This window comes from Lissotriton helveticus, chromosome 3_2 (genome assembly GCF_964261635.1).
Source record: "Lissotriton helveticus chromosome 3_2, aLisHel1.1, whole genome shotgun sequence".
In the NCBI taxonomy this organism is placed as follows: Eukaryota; Metazoa; Chordata; class Amphibia; order Caudata; family Salamandridae; genus Lissotriton; species Lissotriton helveticus.
In genome coordinates, this window is record NC_136062.1 from 138,352,644 (window position 1) to 138,367,887 (window position 15,244).

At 46.7% G+C, this 15,244-nt stretch overlaps 1 protein-coding gene across 3 annotated transcripts in view; it reads left to right on the plus strand.

The window, feature by feature from the left end:
• LRRC49 (leucine rich repeat containing 49) overlaps positions 1-15,244 on the plus strand; it is a 1,030,711-nt gene that overhangs the window by 754,793 nt on the left and 260,674 nt on the right. For all 3 annotated transcript variants that reach the window (XM_078684608.1, XM_078684609.1, XM_078684610.1), the window contains one exon: positions 14,841-15,078. In XM_078684608.1, coding sequence (XP_078540734.1) covers positions 14,841-15,078 — 238 coding nt within the window. The remainder of the gene's footprint in view (positions 1-14,840; positions 15,079-15,244) is intronic.

Sequence of the window (15,244 nt, forward strand, 5' to 3'; positions counted from 1 at the left end):
AACGGCGCTATAGATCTCGTTCCCCCAGACGGGAGGAACGTGCCATCAGATCACGGGACAGGAGGCACAGTACTCACCGCAGAAGTAGAAGAACACCATCTACTTTCTCTACCCTCTCCTCAAAGAGGGATTATTCACCCACGCTCTCGGACAGCCCTACCTCTAGGGTCTCTCCAATAGATGACATTAATACCTACCATGAGGTTCTGCAGAGAGGGGCTCAGAAACTCAATATCGAGATGTCTGTTCCTCAAATCACAACGACAGTGATTTTCGAGACACTTCACCAGAAGACTTCATCTCGACCATTGCTTCCCTTGGTTCCAGGGATTCTGGACCCGGCCATGCACACTTTCCTGTCTCCAGCAACCATTAAGGCGGTGCCTGCTCGCATCCAAAAGAAGTACAAGCCAGCTACCTCGGACCCTGTCTTCGTTAAGACGGATCCACCTGCAGACTCGGCGATAGTGGCCGCAGCACGGAAAACTCATGCTGTCACCGCTACTTCCCCCGTTCCACCGGATAAGGAGAGCAGATCACAGGACTCATGGGGTCGCAGGGTCTGCAATTCTGCGGCTTCTACCCTGAAGGTCTCCAGCGCGGCTGCGCTGTTAGGCCGTTACAACAGGGTGTTCTGGGATTTCTTGGAACGTTTCAAGACCAAGCTGCCAAAGGAAGACCAAAAAGACTTTGACGACATAGTTACCGAAGGATCTCTAGTGGCAAACCAGATGATTAGCACAGCGGCAGACGGCGCGGTGCTATCGGCGCACTCTTACGCGCATGGAATATGCGCCAGGAGATCATCCTGGTTGAGATTGACAGGCCTCAAACCGGATGTGCAGCACAGAATCTTAAACCTCCCCTTTTCTGGTTCCTCTCTCTTCGGCACGCACGCAGACGAAGATATGAGTAGAATGAAAACCGAGCTGGACACTCTCAAAGCAGTCGGTTTGGAAAAGAAGAAGGAGTTCAAGCGTCGGTTCAGACCCAACCAGCGCAAGGGGCCTCAGCAGAGCGTTCAAACCCCTCAGTGGTCCCAGAACAAGAACCAGGGCAAGTCCCAGTTTCAGGGAAGAAAGTCCAACAGAGGTAGAAGTGGTCACCAACAACAATCCTCTACCACAGCGAGAGGAGGGTAGTCATGAACAATGGCTTCCTCTGGCGCCGTTGTCCACTCCGGTGGGAGGAAGTACTTCACTACATCTTGCAGAGTGGTGCAGCATCACAAAAGATCGTTTGGTGCTGAATATACTGCGCAATGGATACACGCTACGTTTCCGTGTGCTTCCAAAGGACATACCTCCAAAAAACTCTCGACCTCACCAGCTAAAGCTGCTTCGAAAGGAGGTAAAGGCGCTTCTGCAAAAGCAAGTTATAGAAGAAGTTCCTCCCTCCCAAAGTGGAAGAGGGGTTTACTCTAGGTACTTTCTTGTCCCCCAAAAAGATCAGGAGCACAAGTTCCGTCCTATCCTAGACCTTCGTTTTCTCAACAAGGTCATAGTGAAAGAGAAGTTTCGCATGTTGGCCCTTCACCAAATATGTCCACATCTAAAAGTAGGGGATTGGATATGTTCGGTGGACCTACAAGATGCGTACTTCCATATTCCGATTGCACAACGTAATCCCAAGTACCTGTGGTTTGTGGTCGGCCACAAACAATAGCAGTACAAAGTCCTGCCCTTCGGGCTCAAGTCGGCTCCTTGAGTCTTCACCAAGTGCATGACAGTGGTGGCAGCCTTCTTGCACAGAGAAGGTCTCTTCGTCTATCCATACTTGGACGACTGGCTTCTGAAAGGACCATCTCCGCTGCAAATACGAAAAGACCTCCAAGTCTGTCTGCAGCAGTTACACAATCTCGGCCTCCATGTCAACATGGAGAAGTCAGTGCAACAGCCCACCCAGACCATTCATTACCTAGGCTCCATCCTGGACACAAACTTGGGAAGAGCGTTTCCTGCGGAGGAGAGACTTTCTTCGATGCAGCGGAAGTGCAGGATGCTTCTACAGGTGCGGAATCCAACAGTCCGGCAGGTGGCGTCCCTGCTGGGATCCATGGCTTCCTGCATCTTTGTCATCCCCAACGCCAGGCTGAGAATGCGCCCATTGCAACAAACTTTGGAGGACCAGTGGGATCAATCGACAGGTCGCTGGGAAGATCGGAGGCTCTCCCAGGCAGCGAGATCCTCCATCAAATGGTGGACTCAGCCTCGGAATCTGTTGGTGGGAGTCCCTTTTCACCAACCAATTCCAGTACAGTCGGTGGTGACCGATGCCTCTCTTCAAGGCTGGGGGGCACACATGGGGTGCCTCCAGATACAAAGACATTGGTCGGCAAAAGAACAATCTTACCACATCAACATGCTAGAGCTGCAAGCAGTTCACCTGGCTCTGAAAGATTTTCTGCCTGCCATTGAATCCAGCTCGGTCCTGGTCCAGACCGACAACACGACCACCATGTTCTACCTGAACAAACAGGGTGGTACACGGTCATGCCCTCTCTCCCTGGAAGCCCAGGCGATCTGGCACTGGCTGCTCGCCCGGAACCTATCGGTGGTGGCAGTGCACCTTCCAGGGGAGCAAAACATCAAGGCAGACGCGCTCAGCAGGCACTTCGCAGATCAGCCAAACTGGGTGCTAAACGACGAGGTGATGGCAGACCTTTTCCATCGATGGGATCGTCCAGCAATAGATTTGTTCGCAGACGACAAAAACAAAAAATGCAGCGCCTTCGCGTCCAGATTCCACCGTCCAGGGACAAGGGGGAATGCGCTTTTGATGGATTTGGTCAGGAACATTTGCCTACGCCTTTCCTCCCCTGCCTCTGATCCCGAAGGTGGTGTCCAAGCTCATCAGATCCAACATGCAGATGATTCTGATAGCTCCAGACTGGCCACGGCAGTGGTGGTACCCGGACCTTCTTCATCTGTTGGTACTTCCACACAGGAGACTACCTTGCAGGCTGGACCTGCTGACCAAAATGGGCGGAAGGATTCTTCATCTCAACCTTCCCTTGCTGAACTTGACAGCATGGCTCCTGAGGTCCTGCAATACGGACATTTGAAACTGCCTCCTGATTGCATGCACATTTTAAAAGAGGCCAAGCGACCCTCCACAAGAGCATCATATGCGTTTAAGTGGAAGAGGTTCTTTCTTTTGTGTAGAGAGCATCACCTCGATCCTACGAAGGGGCAGGAGGATGTCATTCTCCCTTACTTTCTGTACTTAGCGAGATCTGGGTTGAAGTATGCTTCTATCAGGGTGCATTTGTCGGCCATTACGGCGTACAGGAAGTCACCTAGCCAACCCTCTTTTTTCCAGATTCAGGTAGTCAAGGACTTCTTACAGGAGTTGAAGAAGGTTTATCCCCCTGTTCGAAACCCTTCCCCTCCATGGGAGTTGAACCTGGTGTTATCTAAGTTGATGGGCCCGCCTTTTGAGCCCATCCACAGAGCCTCCTTGCAGCATTTGTCGTGGAAGGCCGCTTTTCTGGTGGCCATTACATCAGCGCGCAGAGTAAGCGAAATCCAAGCGCTGTGTACGAAAGAACCTTACACTGTCTTCCACCACAACAGAGTAGTCTTGAGGGCGCACCCATCTTTCCACCCGAAGGTTGTGTCTGATTTTCATATCAATCAGTCCATCTCCCTCCCATCCTTTTCCCTAACCTTGCGACCCCAGCTGAGCAGTCGCTGCATTCCTAGGACCTCAAAAGAGCCCTTAAATTCTACTTAGAGAGTACCAAGGGAATAAGGAAAACGGATCAGTTATTTGTCAATTATGGCGCCATGAGAACAGGGTGCCCAGCGGCTAAGGGATCCATTTCCAGATGGATCGTATCCTGCATTAACCTAGCTTATCAACTGGCGAAAAGGGCCACAGTGGCTTTCTTACATGATGTCCCCTTGTCAGAAATTTGCAAGGCTGCAACCTGGAGATCGGTCCATACCTTTACGAGGCACTACTGCCTAGAATCCGATTCCAGGGCTGACACTCAAGTAGGCCAGGCCTCCTTGAGGAATCTGTTTGGATAGCCAGCTGTCTGGCCAAGCTTAGTTCTGCTAAGCTTTTTGATTATATTACTATCTTACTCCTTTGCCTGCAGGGAGATGAGGTGAGGCTCGCTATTCTATTTTAATGCTTATGACTATTGATGAGGATCCCCTGGAAGAGAAGGATTAGTTACTTACCTGTAGTCCTAGTTCTCTTCCAGGGGTATCCTCATCAAAGTCATAAGCAACCCTCCCGCCTCCCCGGGCAAAGTACTTTGTTCCTTTTTGGAAATATTGTTCATTCTTTGTGCCATGGCTTTTTCAGTCTCCGCAAAGAACAACTGAGCCAACTGCCACCCCTGAGGCATGATGGGAAGCTGGGGGTCAGGAGTGCCTTAAAGGCACTGTGTCAGTTTATTTCTATGTTGCTATGAGTTAGCTTTTCAGTCTTTTTAGACTGTGATTTGCAATGCAGCCTGGGAGCTGTCTATGCTTTCAGTCCTGTATGGGATTTTCTATTGTCTGCTGTGCATTAAAACAGTTTCAAAACATATTTCATTGGTGTTTTTTCCCTATTTCTAATGCATGTTTTATCATGTTATTATGGGAAGTCCTTACAGCATGATTCAGCTCTGATGTGTATAAGTCTGCAGTTGCTTATTCGTATATATATATATGGGTATATATATAATTATATATATGTGGGGCACATACATTCTTGTGTTTCCGGGGTCTCGCGCATGGGCGGGAATATTCTAATGCTTATGACTTTGATGAGGATACCCCTGGAAGAGAACTAGGATTACAGGGAAGTAACTAATCCAACCCAGTATCACTTGGAATGCTGCTGAAAAAGGTTCCTACCAAGTTCAATAAAGATATGAGTGATATCGTTTGTATTTGCAGTAAAGCAGCTACGTATAGGAAAAAGTTGTATGATGGCCTTTCAAAATCGATACCTGAGCTGAAGTACTTCCCTGTAAGAGATCCTTGTCACTTGCTAGATGGTATGCTGAAAGCATCTTTAGAATCTTCAGATTTAATGAAGAATGCTATTGACTTTGTAGTCCATTTTGGTGCAGTAAAAATGTATTTGGTCCTCATATACCCTGTGCACATGCTACTTATACACTTGCACTATCAGTGCAGAAAGCAAGCAATAACTAAAATTAAATAAAAATTCCATGAACACAGGAAAAACACTTTTTCTGTTGTTTTTAATGACGCGAACATGCGTAACCACTGATAACCACTGTCTTTTAAGGTATTGAAAAAACTGAAAAAACCCAACCAGAATTTATAAAAAATTGAAACTGAAAACAGGGAAGCCTATATAACTTACTGTGGCTAATAGCAGGTTGGCCTTACCACTTTAAAGGTACATGACAAGTCGACTAATGGGTAAGTGTTTTTGAATATCTTAAAGAAGGTACTCTGGCTGTTGTTACCATGTGCAGTAAGGGCTTCATGCAGTCCTAGTATTTGTAAATTGTATTGCACAGTAATGTTTTGACTTATTTAATTAATTTTATTACTGGATTTTAAGAGTTTCTAGCTTTTAAAAAAAACGTTTGTGGCTGATAGTCGATTTTAAGATTGTTAGGCTTCTAAATTGTGTATTTACTCACTGTGCTCGCGCTCTGAAAACCACTAACCTCAGACCCCTGCTGGCCCCCCGCAGCCGATTAAGGCGCTGCTAAGGGGCAGAAAAACCGAACAAACAGCCGCCATCTTGGGGGAGGTGTGAGGGGAGCGCTCCTGCTGCCTGGCCACTCCCACCCTCTGGCGAATCCCATAAATGCGTCACATGTGTTAGCGCTGGGTAAATGCTTGAAACTCCTTACTCTTGAGGCGGAAGCCGGGAGGAAAGAGGCACGTTGTGTATATTATGTTCTAGCTGATTGGTGATTTTAAGACTTTTTAGCGTGTATAAACTGTGTATTCCGGCTGATAGTCGATTTTAAGACTTTCTAGCTTTTAAAAAAAACGTTTGTGGCTGATAGTCGATTTTAAGACTGTTAGGCTTATAAATTGTGTATTTACTCACTGTGCTCGCGCTCTGAAAACCACTAACCTCAGACCCCTGCTGGCCCCCCCCCCGCAGCCGGATAAAGGCGCTGCTAAGGGGCAGAAAAACCAAACAAACAGCCGCCATCTTGGGGGAGGTGTGAGGGGAGCGCTCGTGCTGCCTGGCCACTCCCACCCTCTGGCGAATCCCATAAATACGTCACATGTGTTAGCGCTGGGTAAATGCTTGAAACTCCTTACTCTTGAGGCGGAAGCCGGGAGGAAAGAGGCACGTTGTGTATATTATGTTCTAGCTGATTGGTGATTTTAAGACTTTTTAGCGTGTATAAACTGTGTATTCCGGCTGATAGTCGATTTTAAGACTTTCTAGCTTTTAAAAAAACGTTTGTGGCTGATAGTCGATTTTAAGACTGTTAGGCTTATAAATTGTGTATTTACTCACTGTGCTCGCGCTCTGAAAACCACTAACCTCAGACCCCTGCTGGCCCCCCCCCGCAGCCGATTAAGGCGCTGCTAAGGGGCAGAAAAACCGAACAAACAGCCGCCATCTTGGGGGAGATGTGAGGGGAGCGCTCCTGCTGCCTGGCCACTCCCACCCTCGTCCACTCTGCCTCAAATGGCCGGCCCTCACAGGAGACACGACGGGCGCAGCGGGCGCGCCAAAGGCAAGCCCGTCTGTGCCCGTCCTTGACCGACCGGGGCCAGGGGCAGGAATCCCTGCGGGTTTCAACTTCCGTAAACACTATAGCTTCGCAGAACTTAGAAGTCTATGTCCTCCCTTAGAAAATATCTGTCGGCATAGCTTAAACATTAAGGATGGAGAAAAAAAGTGTGCACACTGCCCCTTCATAGTTAATAGACAACTCGGGTCCAGACATAAAGGTAAGATACTTAATCTTGCCCTTCTCAACTGTCGTTCCCTAGGAAAACATAAGATGGAGGTACACGACTATCTAATGGATGGTCAGGTGGATGCCATATTCCTCACGGAGACGTGGCTGAATACCACATCGGCACCAGACATACTGGCGGCCCTCCCACCGGGATATGACGTCAAGAGAATAGATAGGTTAAAGGGAAAAGGGGGAGGAATTGCAATAATACACAAACAAGATCTGGCCTGCACTTTAGAGGGAAGGGATCTTGCTAGCAGTGAAACAAGTTTCTTTTCCATCTCAGTGCACCAGGGGTACTGCATCAAGGGCTTCTTGATATACCGCCCCCCGGGACCTGGAGCCAGCTTTGCCACCCAACTGATGGAAACCCTCACGATCTCTGCTCTCAAACATGAGAGACTCCTCCTCCTAGGTGACCTAAATTATCACTTCGACGACCCTAAGAACACCGAAGCTCAGGAAATTAAACAGGAGCTAGCCGACATACAGATGCTTCTCAAATCAGAAAGACCCACTCACTGTCAGGGCCATCTCCTAGATCCCATCTTCGCTAATTGGGATACCCTGACCGTAGAGCCCCCCACCCCAGTAATATGGTCAGACCACTTCCTAGTCACTTTCCGGGTGGCGGTCCCGGATAATGGACCCCAGAAGGAACCCAGCTCCGCAAATATACACAGGAAATGGGCAAAATTCTCCACGGAGGCTTTTAATAAAGTCATAACATCAGGAGGCCCCCCCCAAGGGCAAAGAAATAGAATCCGCTTGTTTAGAATTGAATCAACTAATTCTAAAGGCGCTAGACTGCACAGCGCCATGGACTCATAAGGCTCCGGCGAGGAGATCCAAATCTGCCCCCTGGTTCAACACTGAACTTCGAGAACAAAAAGCAAAATGTAAAAGCTTAGAGAGGAAGTGGCGGAAACACTACTCTGAGACAGAAAGAGCTGATTATAAGAATAATTTAAAGAAATACCATGCACTCATCCGGAAAACTCGAACATCTTACTTCTGTACTAGAATCAAAGAGGCTGATAATTCCATGAAGGAAATGTTCCTAGTATATAGGGAACTCTCTGATCTTACCCTACTAGCGGCCCCCATGACCGGATCAGCTAAAATGTGTAATTTAATAGCCGAGTTCTTTGCTAGAAAAGTAGACAAAATCTACGCGGGCTTCCCAGACACTGCCAGAGTAGGCAATGGGAAGGTATACAGCACCCTGAAGATACAGGAAAATAAGCATCTCTCAGCTTTTCTAGTACCCTCTCAGGAATCTATATGCCACATAGCAAGTATCATTAAATCAGGATCCCCGAGCGATCCAGCAACCCCTAAAAGACTCCATGGTAGCCTCACCACCCTGGAGCCATACATCAGTCATCTCCTTGCTCTCTCCTTTAGTACAGGACAAGTCCCTATCTCATGGAAAAAAGCGTTTGTCCTTCCCCTGAGGAAAAAACCTAACATTAGCTTAGAAAAACTGGATAATCTTCGACCTATCTCCCTCCTCCCCTACTTTGCAAAAATTGCTGAGAAAGCAGTGAACAAACAACTCTCGGCATTTGCTGAAACCAATGGACTGCTCCACCCCTCACAGTCGGGATTTCGAGCTCTTCACTCGACCGAGTCGGCCCTGCTGTCTTCAACAGAAGCTCTACGAAGGTATGCAGATGAAGGCCAGATGGCGGCACTGATTCTTCTTGATCTCAGTGCCGCTTTCGACACTGTAGCTCATCACACACTGCTACAGTGTCTTAAAAAGGGAGGGGTGAGAGGAAAAGCCTGGGAAAGGCTTCAATCATTTCTCACAGACCGAACCTTTCAGGTCGCGCAGGGCCAGTTCAGGTCCAAAGAAATAAAACTAAATCAGGGAGTGCCACAAGGCTCCAGTCTCAGCCCCACCCTATTCAATCTGTATGTGGCCCCAGTAGGAGGAATCACAGACACATACGGGGTTGAGATAGTATCGTATGCAGACGATACGCAACTGATTGTGACCCTAACGCAACCAGAGGAGCAAAGTGCTAACAACTTCGCGTCCTGTATGCGGAAGGTGGCAATGTGGATGGCAGACAACTGCCTCCGCCTTAATGGAAATAAGACGGAGGTCTTAATCATAGGCAAATCCCCATCAGTGTGGACCTCAGCCTGGTGGCCGGAAGAACTGGGTGAACTACCCACACCAAGCAATTTAGTAAAGAACTTAAGGGTCTGGCTAGACAAAAACCTATCGTTCGACCACCAAACCAAACTAGTGGCAGGCACCTGTTTCGGGATACTGCGGGTCCTTAGGAAAACGCTGGACCTTATGCCCATACCAGTACGCCAGACCCTGGTCCATAGCCTTATAACATCTAGGCTGGACTATGGAAATGTACTGTATCTAGGGGCCAGCATAAAAAGCCTATCAAGACTACAACGAATACAAAGCGCAGCGGCCCGTTTGATCCTACAACTACCCAGAAGAGCATCATAAAAAAAACCACTGAAAACCCTTCACTGGCTCCCGATTAGGGAACGGGTGACCTTTAAAGCCCTATGTGTAGGACATCGCATCCTTCATGGTAGAGGCCCAAGATATTTGCATGGGCTTATAAAACGGTACGAACCCACCCGCCAGCTTAGATCGTGCGGCACAGGGCAAGTGCAAGTCCCGAAGGTCAAAACAGCCAGAATGGGTGGAAAGTCTTTCAGAGTCATTACCGCTAGGATGTGGAACCAGCTGCCAGAAAAACTGCGGCTGGAACCCTCTGAGTCAAACTTTCGAAGAGACCTGAAAACAGTCCTCTTCCCCAAGGACTAAGACCGGAGTTATGCTCTTCTCTCAATCGTGCCACGAACTCCTGGAAACAACTGTAGCATTGCCAGCGCGGGGACACACTTGCTAGTGTAACCATGCGCTTTATAAAATAAATAAATAAATAAATAAAGGAAACCATTAAATCAGCGTGTTATATACTTACTTTTCTATGTCCTATTAGTCAACTCCCTACCACCACTTTAATAGATACATTTAATGGTTTAGGGGTCTAATTTATTGGTTCAGGAGCCACTTCAATATAAGTGTTTATCTTCCTCATTATTAGTACTTGTAAAGGACTGCTTCTGTACTGCAGCTCCTCCGTCCCATTTAACATGCAAATATGCACTGACCCCTCATAAAGAACTCTTCACATTTTCATAGTCTTCCAATCTGTGAGAGAGATATTGTGCTAATAATTAATAATACATGGAGGGGCTATGGCTATATACTAGGGCCTTGCAGCTGCTTGGGAAGCTGGAATTAGTCACTGGCCTGCCTTGAATTTATTGGAGCAAATGATGCCCCTTATCAGTGGCGGTGCGTCCATTAAGGGCGTTGGGGCGTTGCCCCACAATCCGCCAGCAGCACACGCAGCTCCCTCGGCGTCTTTTTGATAAGTAAACTCCCAGGTTACAAAAGACGCAGAGGTTGAACTGACAACAATCATGTCAGTCAGCATGACTCGAACCGCCCACGGTCCACGTCATGTTGACTGACATGGTTGTTTGATTGTCACCACAAGTGCGCATGAGTGGGGACGGAGGTCGAATTTTCCTCCGTGCCCACTCATGCGCACTGATGTCTGTTCTGCTGGCGCATGAGACCGAGGTTTGCTCAAACCTCGGTCTCCTAATGGGCAGAGCGTAACACTGCCCTAAGTCAATCGGATTGGCTGAGAGCGGGGTGTTACCAGCAGTGACGGAGACACGGCTGTTCCTCAGGCGCCAACGGGACCCGAGCAGAGGCAGCAGCCAGCGCGGACCCGGTAAGTTTTTTATTTTATTTACACATATAATTTCAGCCCTTGGCTCTTCCGAGTATAACAGCATTAGCTGCTGGTAGATTAAACATCGAAACGATGACTGCTAAATCAATTCTAGTAGTGAGCCTGAATGAATAAGTCGTGACGAGTGCCGATTCGCTTCAGATCCCCTGCTGTCGTCATGAAGATGCATGGTGTGCCACACAGCATAATACACCTGGCACAGGACAAGCCGGCGGGCACCCGATGCCAGGAGAAACATAATAAGACTGGCACGCAGCGGAAAATATTTTAGCAACAGGACTCGGGAGTGCCGCGCAGCTGGCAGGGAGTGGGTGTAAATTAAATGAAGTCGCTGGCCCACTGCGTTCTCCAAAGAGTGGCAGGTGCGCTTGGACGGAGGAGATATTCCCGTTACCCCGGGGGAGGGCTGGGAGAAAGGGTCTGTCGCCCGGGCCCCTCAGGTGATAGAAGCTGTGATGCATCTAGTGGGGGGCTGGGCTGATGGGGAGGAGATGGACGGTGGCACGTCAGATATGCAGATTTTTAGTTTTAAGTCGCACATTACAAAATAAACTGGCCACAGATGGGAGCCCCAGTACATGATATTTGAGAGCACCTGATCAAATCAGCCATTGCTTAATGTAATGCTAGGGTATTGCTGCTGCATGCCATTCCTCTCATGTTATAGGCATGTATCTACAAGCGCACGTGTTGCCAGTGCTGGGGCCTCGCAGCGCCATCGCAGGTTCGAGTGCGCCCATAATTTGTTTCTGAAGATTCCACCCTGGGCCAGACCAGATGCAGGGTCACCCTAGTGATGCCGAGGCCGGTATTGTGTGCACGCGCCTTTATCATGTTCATCCAGCGTGACAGTGGGATCTGGAAACGGACCGGAAGTCTTCAGGACGATGGTTCCGCCTCCTGCAGGTCGGTAGTTAGGGTCAGTGAAAGGCAGATGGATAACTGAACAGCATCCGTGAAAACATTAATTCTGTGCAGGTTATTTATTTTAAAACAAGATCCTTGACTTTTCACTTTGCAATGTGAACTGCCAATCACCTATGCCCTTAGCTGTAGATCTAAGTTGGTGGTTTTAGTAGTTACACCAATTCAAAGAATTACATGCCTATTTTTAAATATATAAATATGTATAAATGTGTAATTTTAAATATGTAGAATATATGCAGAAGCAAAGAGTGCAATGTAGTATTTCGACATTTGGAATTGGGAGAGGCCATGACCCAGAAGAGGCAAAGCCCTCGCCTCTTGGCCTCTTCCACAACAAAAGTAATAGTATAAAAATGTGTGTGGATCTGCATGCATGGTTTATGCCTCGCTGTTCCTTCATGGGTACGCTGCTGCTTGGCCTCTCGTCGTGAAAGAGAGGTAGTCAGCTGAGCATTAATTGCATGGGGAGTCATTACATTGCAATCACTAAATCGGGAGAACCTTTGCATTGCACCTTCTCAGATAAATTAATAATTTTGTTTGTATATATACAAGTGCCCCTCATTCATTACCCAAACATATATTAATCTGTATGCCTATAAACAAATATGTACATTATCCCATGTTGAGATTGCTTATGTGTGAGTGTGACATTTTCATAATTTCAGTGTAACATGGTTTTTTGCCACTGTCATGACTCTTGCGCGCTATCGGAACTAAGGACGAGGAATATGATGGACAAATATTCAAATGTTAGCTTCAGTTTTTTTTTTTTTACAAATGTCGTCCACCACACAAGTCTGCCATGCTCACCATACTACTCAAAAATTCTTGGGCTCAGAGTGACTACTGTTAAATGTAAATAGGAGTTGTGTATATTACTTGCCTGGGAGTACAGCAGGACTGTGCGCCTCGTAGTTTTGGCGGACTGTATATTAATTCCTCAGCATTAAAGCCTCTGCCTAGGTGTGATGATTTTTCTGAGGTGCTGCCTGTATTCGTTGCTGTGTGCGTGATCGGGCGGAGAATGTTCTGGGAGCCGCCTTAGCTGAGTGGTTGTGTGATGCCTTCCATGGAATGTTGATGTTTGGATCAGGAAGAAAAGCTGTGTGAAGAGGTGACGGACGGTAGGAACATCTGGTCGGTTCCTCTCAAGAGGGCTTCCATATGTGTTCCCAGGGTAGAGTTTATTTAATTAAACCTATCTGGTACCCTTTCCATGTTAGTTCATCTGGCATGATAGAGTTGTGCTCCTTCCCTGGGCAATGCGACTTCCGGCATCATGGTAATTGTGCTTTTGCTGTGGGATAACATGTTTTCTGGAATGACAATGGTCCTTTGCATGCAGTTAAATATATACTATGGCGGAACAGTGGTCCTTAGCATAACTCCACAATTAGGTTTCAGGCGTGGCAGTGTTATTTACTACACTGGTTCAATTGTAGAATCTGCAATGTCAATCTAATCTTTGTTTTTCCAATTTTAGCAGAGTGGGTGCTGGCTTCATAGCAGTACGTGTAGTTACTGAATGCTAATAATGTGTGAAACTGGAACCTGTATATTTGGTTACTTGCACCTGTCATTGCATCACAAACTGCAAAGCAGGCAGCTTGAGTGGCTGATTGGCACAGTGAGCTGTCTTCTGTCCCAATGACCATCAGTGAACATTCAGTCTGTGATGTCACATGGGATGTTCTGTGGTATGCTGGTGTATCATCATACCGTTAGAAGCAACCCACGTTATTAATGCACATGTAAAATGTTGGCTATTAGATAGTGGCACAAAGTTTCCAACTTTGGAGATGCAACTAGGCCGACTGTATTAGGCCAGCACTGCATTTTCTGTAGCAGCAATGCTCCACCACCCTGCATCCATTTTTGTATTTGGCACAGCATTTTTATATGCAGATGATTTTCAGCTTTGGAAATATATAGCTCCATGGTAATGTGGCAGACCCTGAATTATTGCAATATTACATGCTTTCCCCCATAGACCTGACTGAATATTGTATGGCTGCAAGCCAATGTATTCGATTAATTGTGCTATCATTTTTACCAATTAGACCCATTTTTATAAAACCAACTTTGTGGCAGTATCTACATGTTGTTATATGGCATCCCTTTATTAATGTAGTAACTGCACTTTCACAACTGTTTTATTAACCATCTTGCTTCTCAAATTTCCTTGAAAATGCACCCTTTACCCACTCTTTTTTCAAAATTTTCTTGCGATAGAACCCCCCGAACACTTCTTAAGATGTTCGTGCTCGCTCGCTAGACTCGCTCCCCACGGTGCACTCCGACAGAAACTTTACGCTTCACCGGTTTCAAATGTCACCAGCCGCCACTGCCCCTTATGCACTTGGCCCTGCTGCCATATGACTGGGACAAAGGCTTTCCATGTGATTTATCCCTATAGAAGACTCTTTGTGCAGATGGATGCTTCCTTTGGGAAATATGAGACTTGGAACTAAGGCCACCTGTCCGATGCTTCAGGAGGAATGCAAACCTTTATACCTGTGCAACATTCCACACAACATTTACTCCTTGGATTGCCGGAGAGTGATTGGAGGCATAAAAAATTGAAAGAAGAGTGGTGAGCTGACACCCACAGGGCTGCAGAGGTCACCTGCCACTCTCCCCTCGCATCCCCCTACCCCACTTTCCCAGGCGGAAAGTGAACACGTTTTCATATGTTTTTCTAAAATACCTAGTTTTATCCATACGTTTCCTAAATTATGAGAGTGACAATCGCCATTTCATTAAAAAAATATAATTATCACATTGTAAAAAACGACATTACATTCATTTTAGCTTGCTACTTTTTACTGCTGGCAAACACGCTGCATTTTGAATTGAAGCTTGTTTCAAATGTACTTGCAGTCCCACGGCGTTAGGTGCATATCACAGTGCATGCTTTTTGTGCCATATATGCAAAAAAGCTCTTAAAACAGGGTGCAATTTCAATTCATATAAATTCTAAAAGTACTATTCTATCAATTTCGAAGAGATTTCCTCTTATTTGTAAAAGTTTGATGTTTTAGGATTGATTTCATTTTCTCTACGAAATTTTATATTTGACCATTTGCAAAAATAGATCTGAATGTCTCCCACACTCGTCAGTTTAAACGTCAATATATGCATTTTTCTTTTTATAATTATAACCACTACTTTTCTTTCCACAGATCTCTAGACACTTTGTTGAGCAGTGCTGTACAAGGGCTTAACGCCATAGAGTCCCACCTTGTTGAATTGGAAGGTGACACGCTACACTTGTATGGATCAGGAGCTCTGGAGTCACTGGAGAGGACCTGGAGTGTTCAGACCACTGGCACTGTCACCACAATTGCCTTTACATTCATAGATTTTGATGAAATTGCTCAGGTGCTCCCGAAACTGAAGATGAAGTTTCCCAATTCATCAGTAAGTAAAGCAGTACTTTCTAAAACTGCAGGCTTTAGTCATTGTCTTCTCTGTGTTGTCCTCTCTTGCAAAATCCTTTGTCCCTATTTAAGGCTAATTAAAGCGGTTATGAATATCATTTTTGTAGCTTCATAATGCACAGTGCTACTCCTATCAGCCTATCATA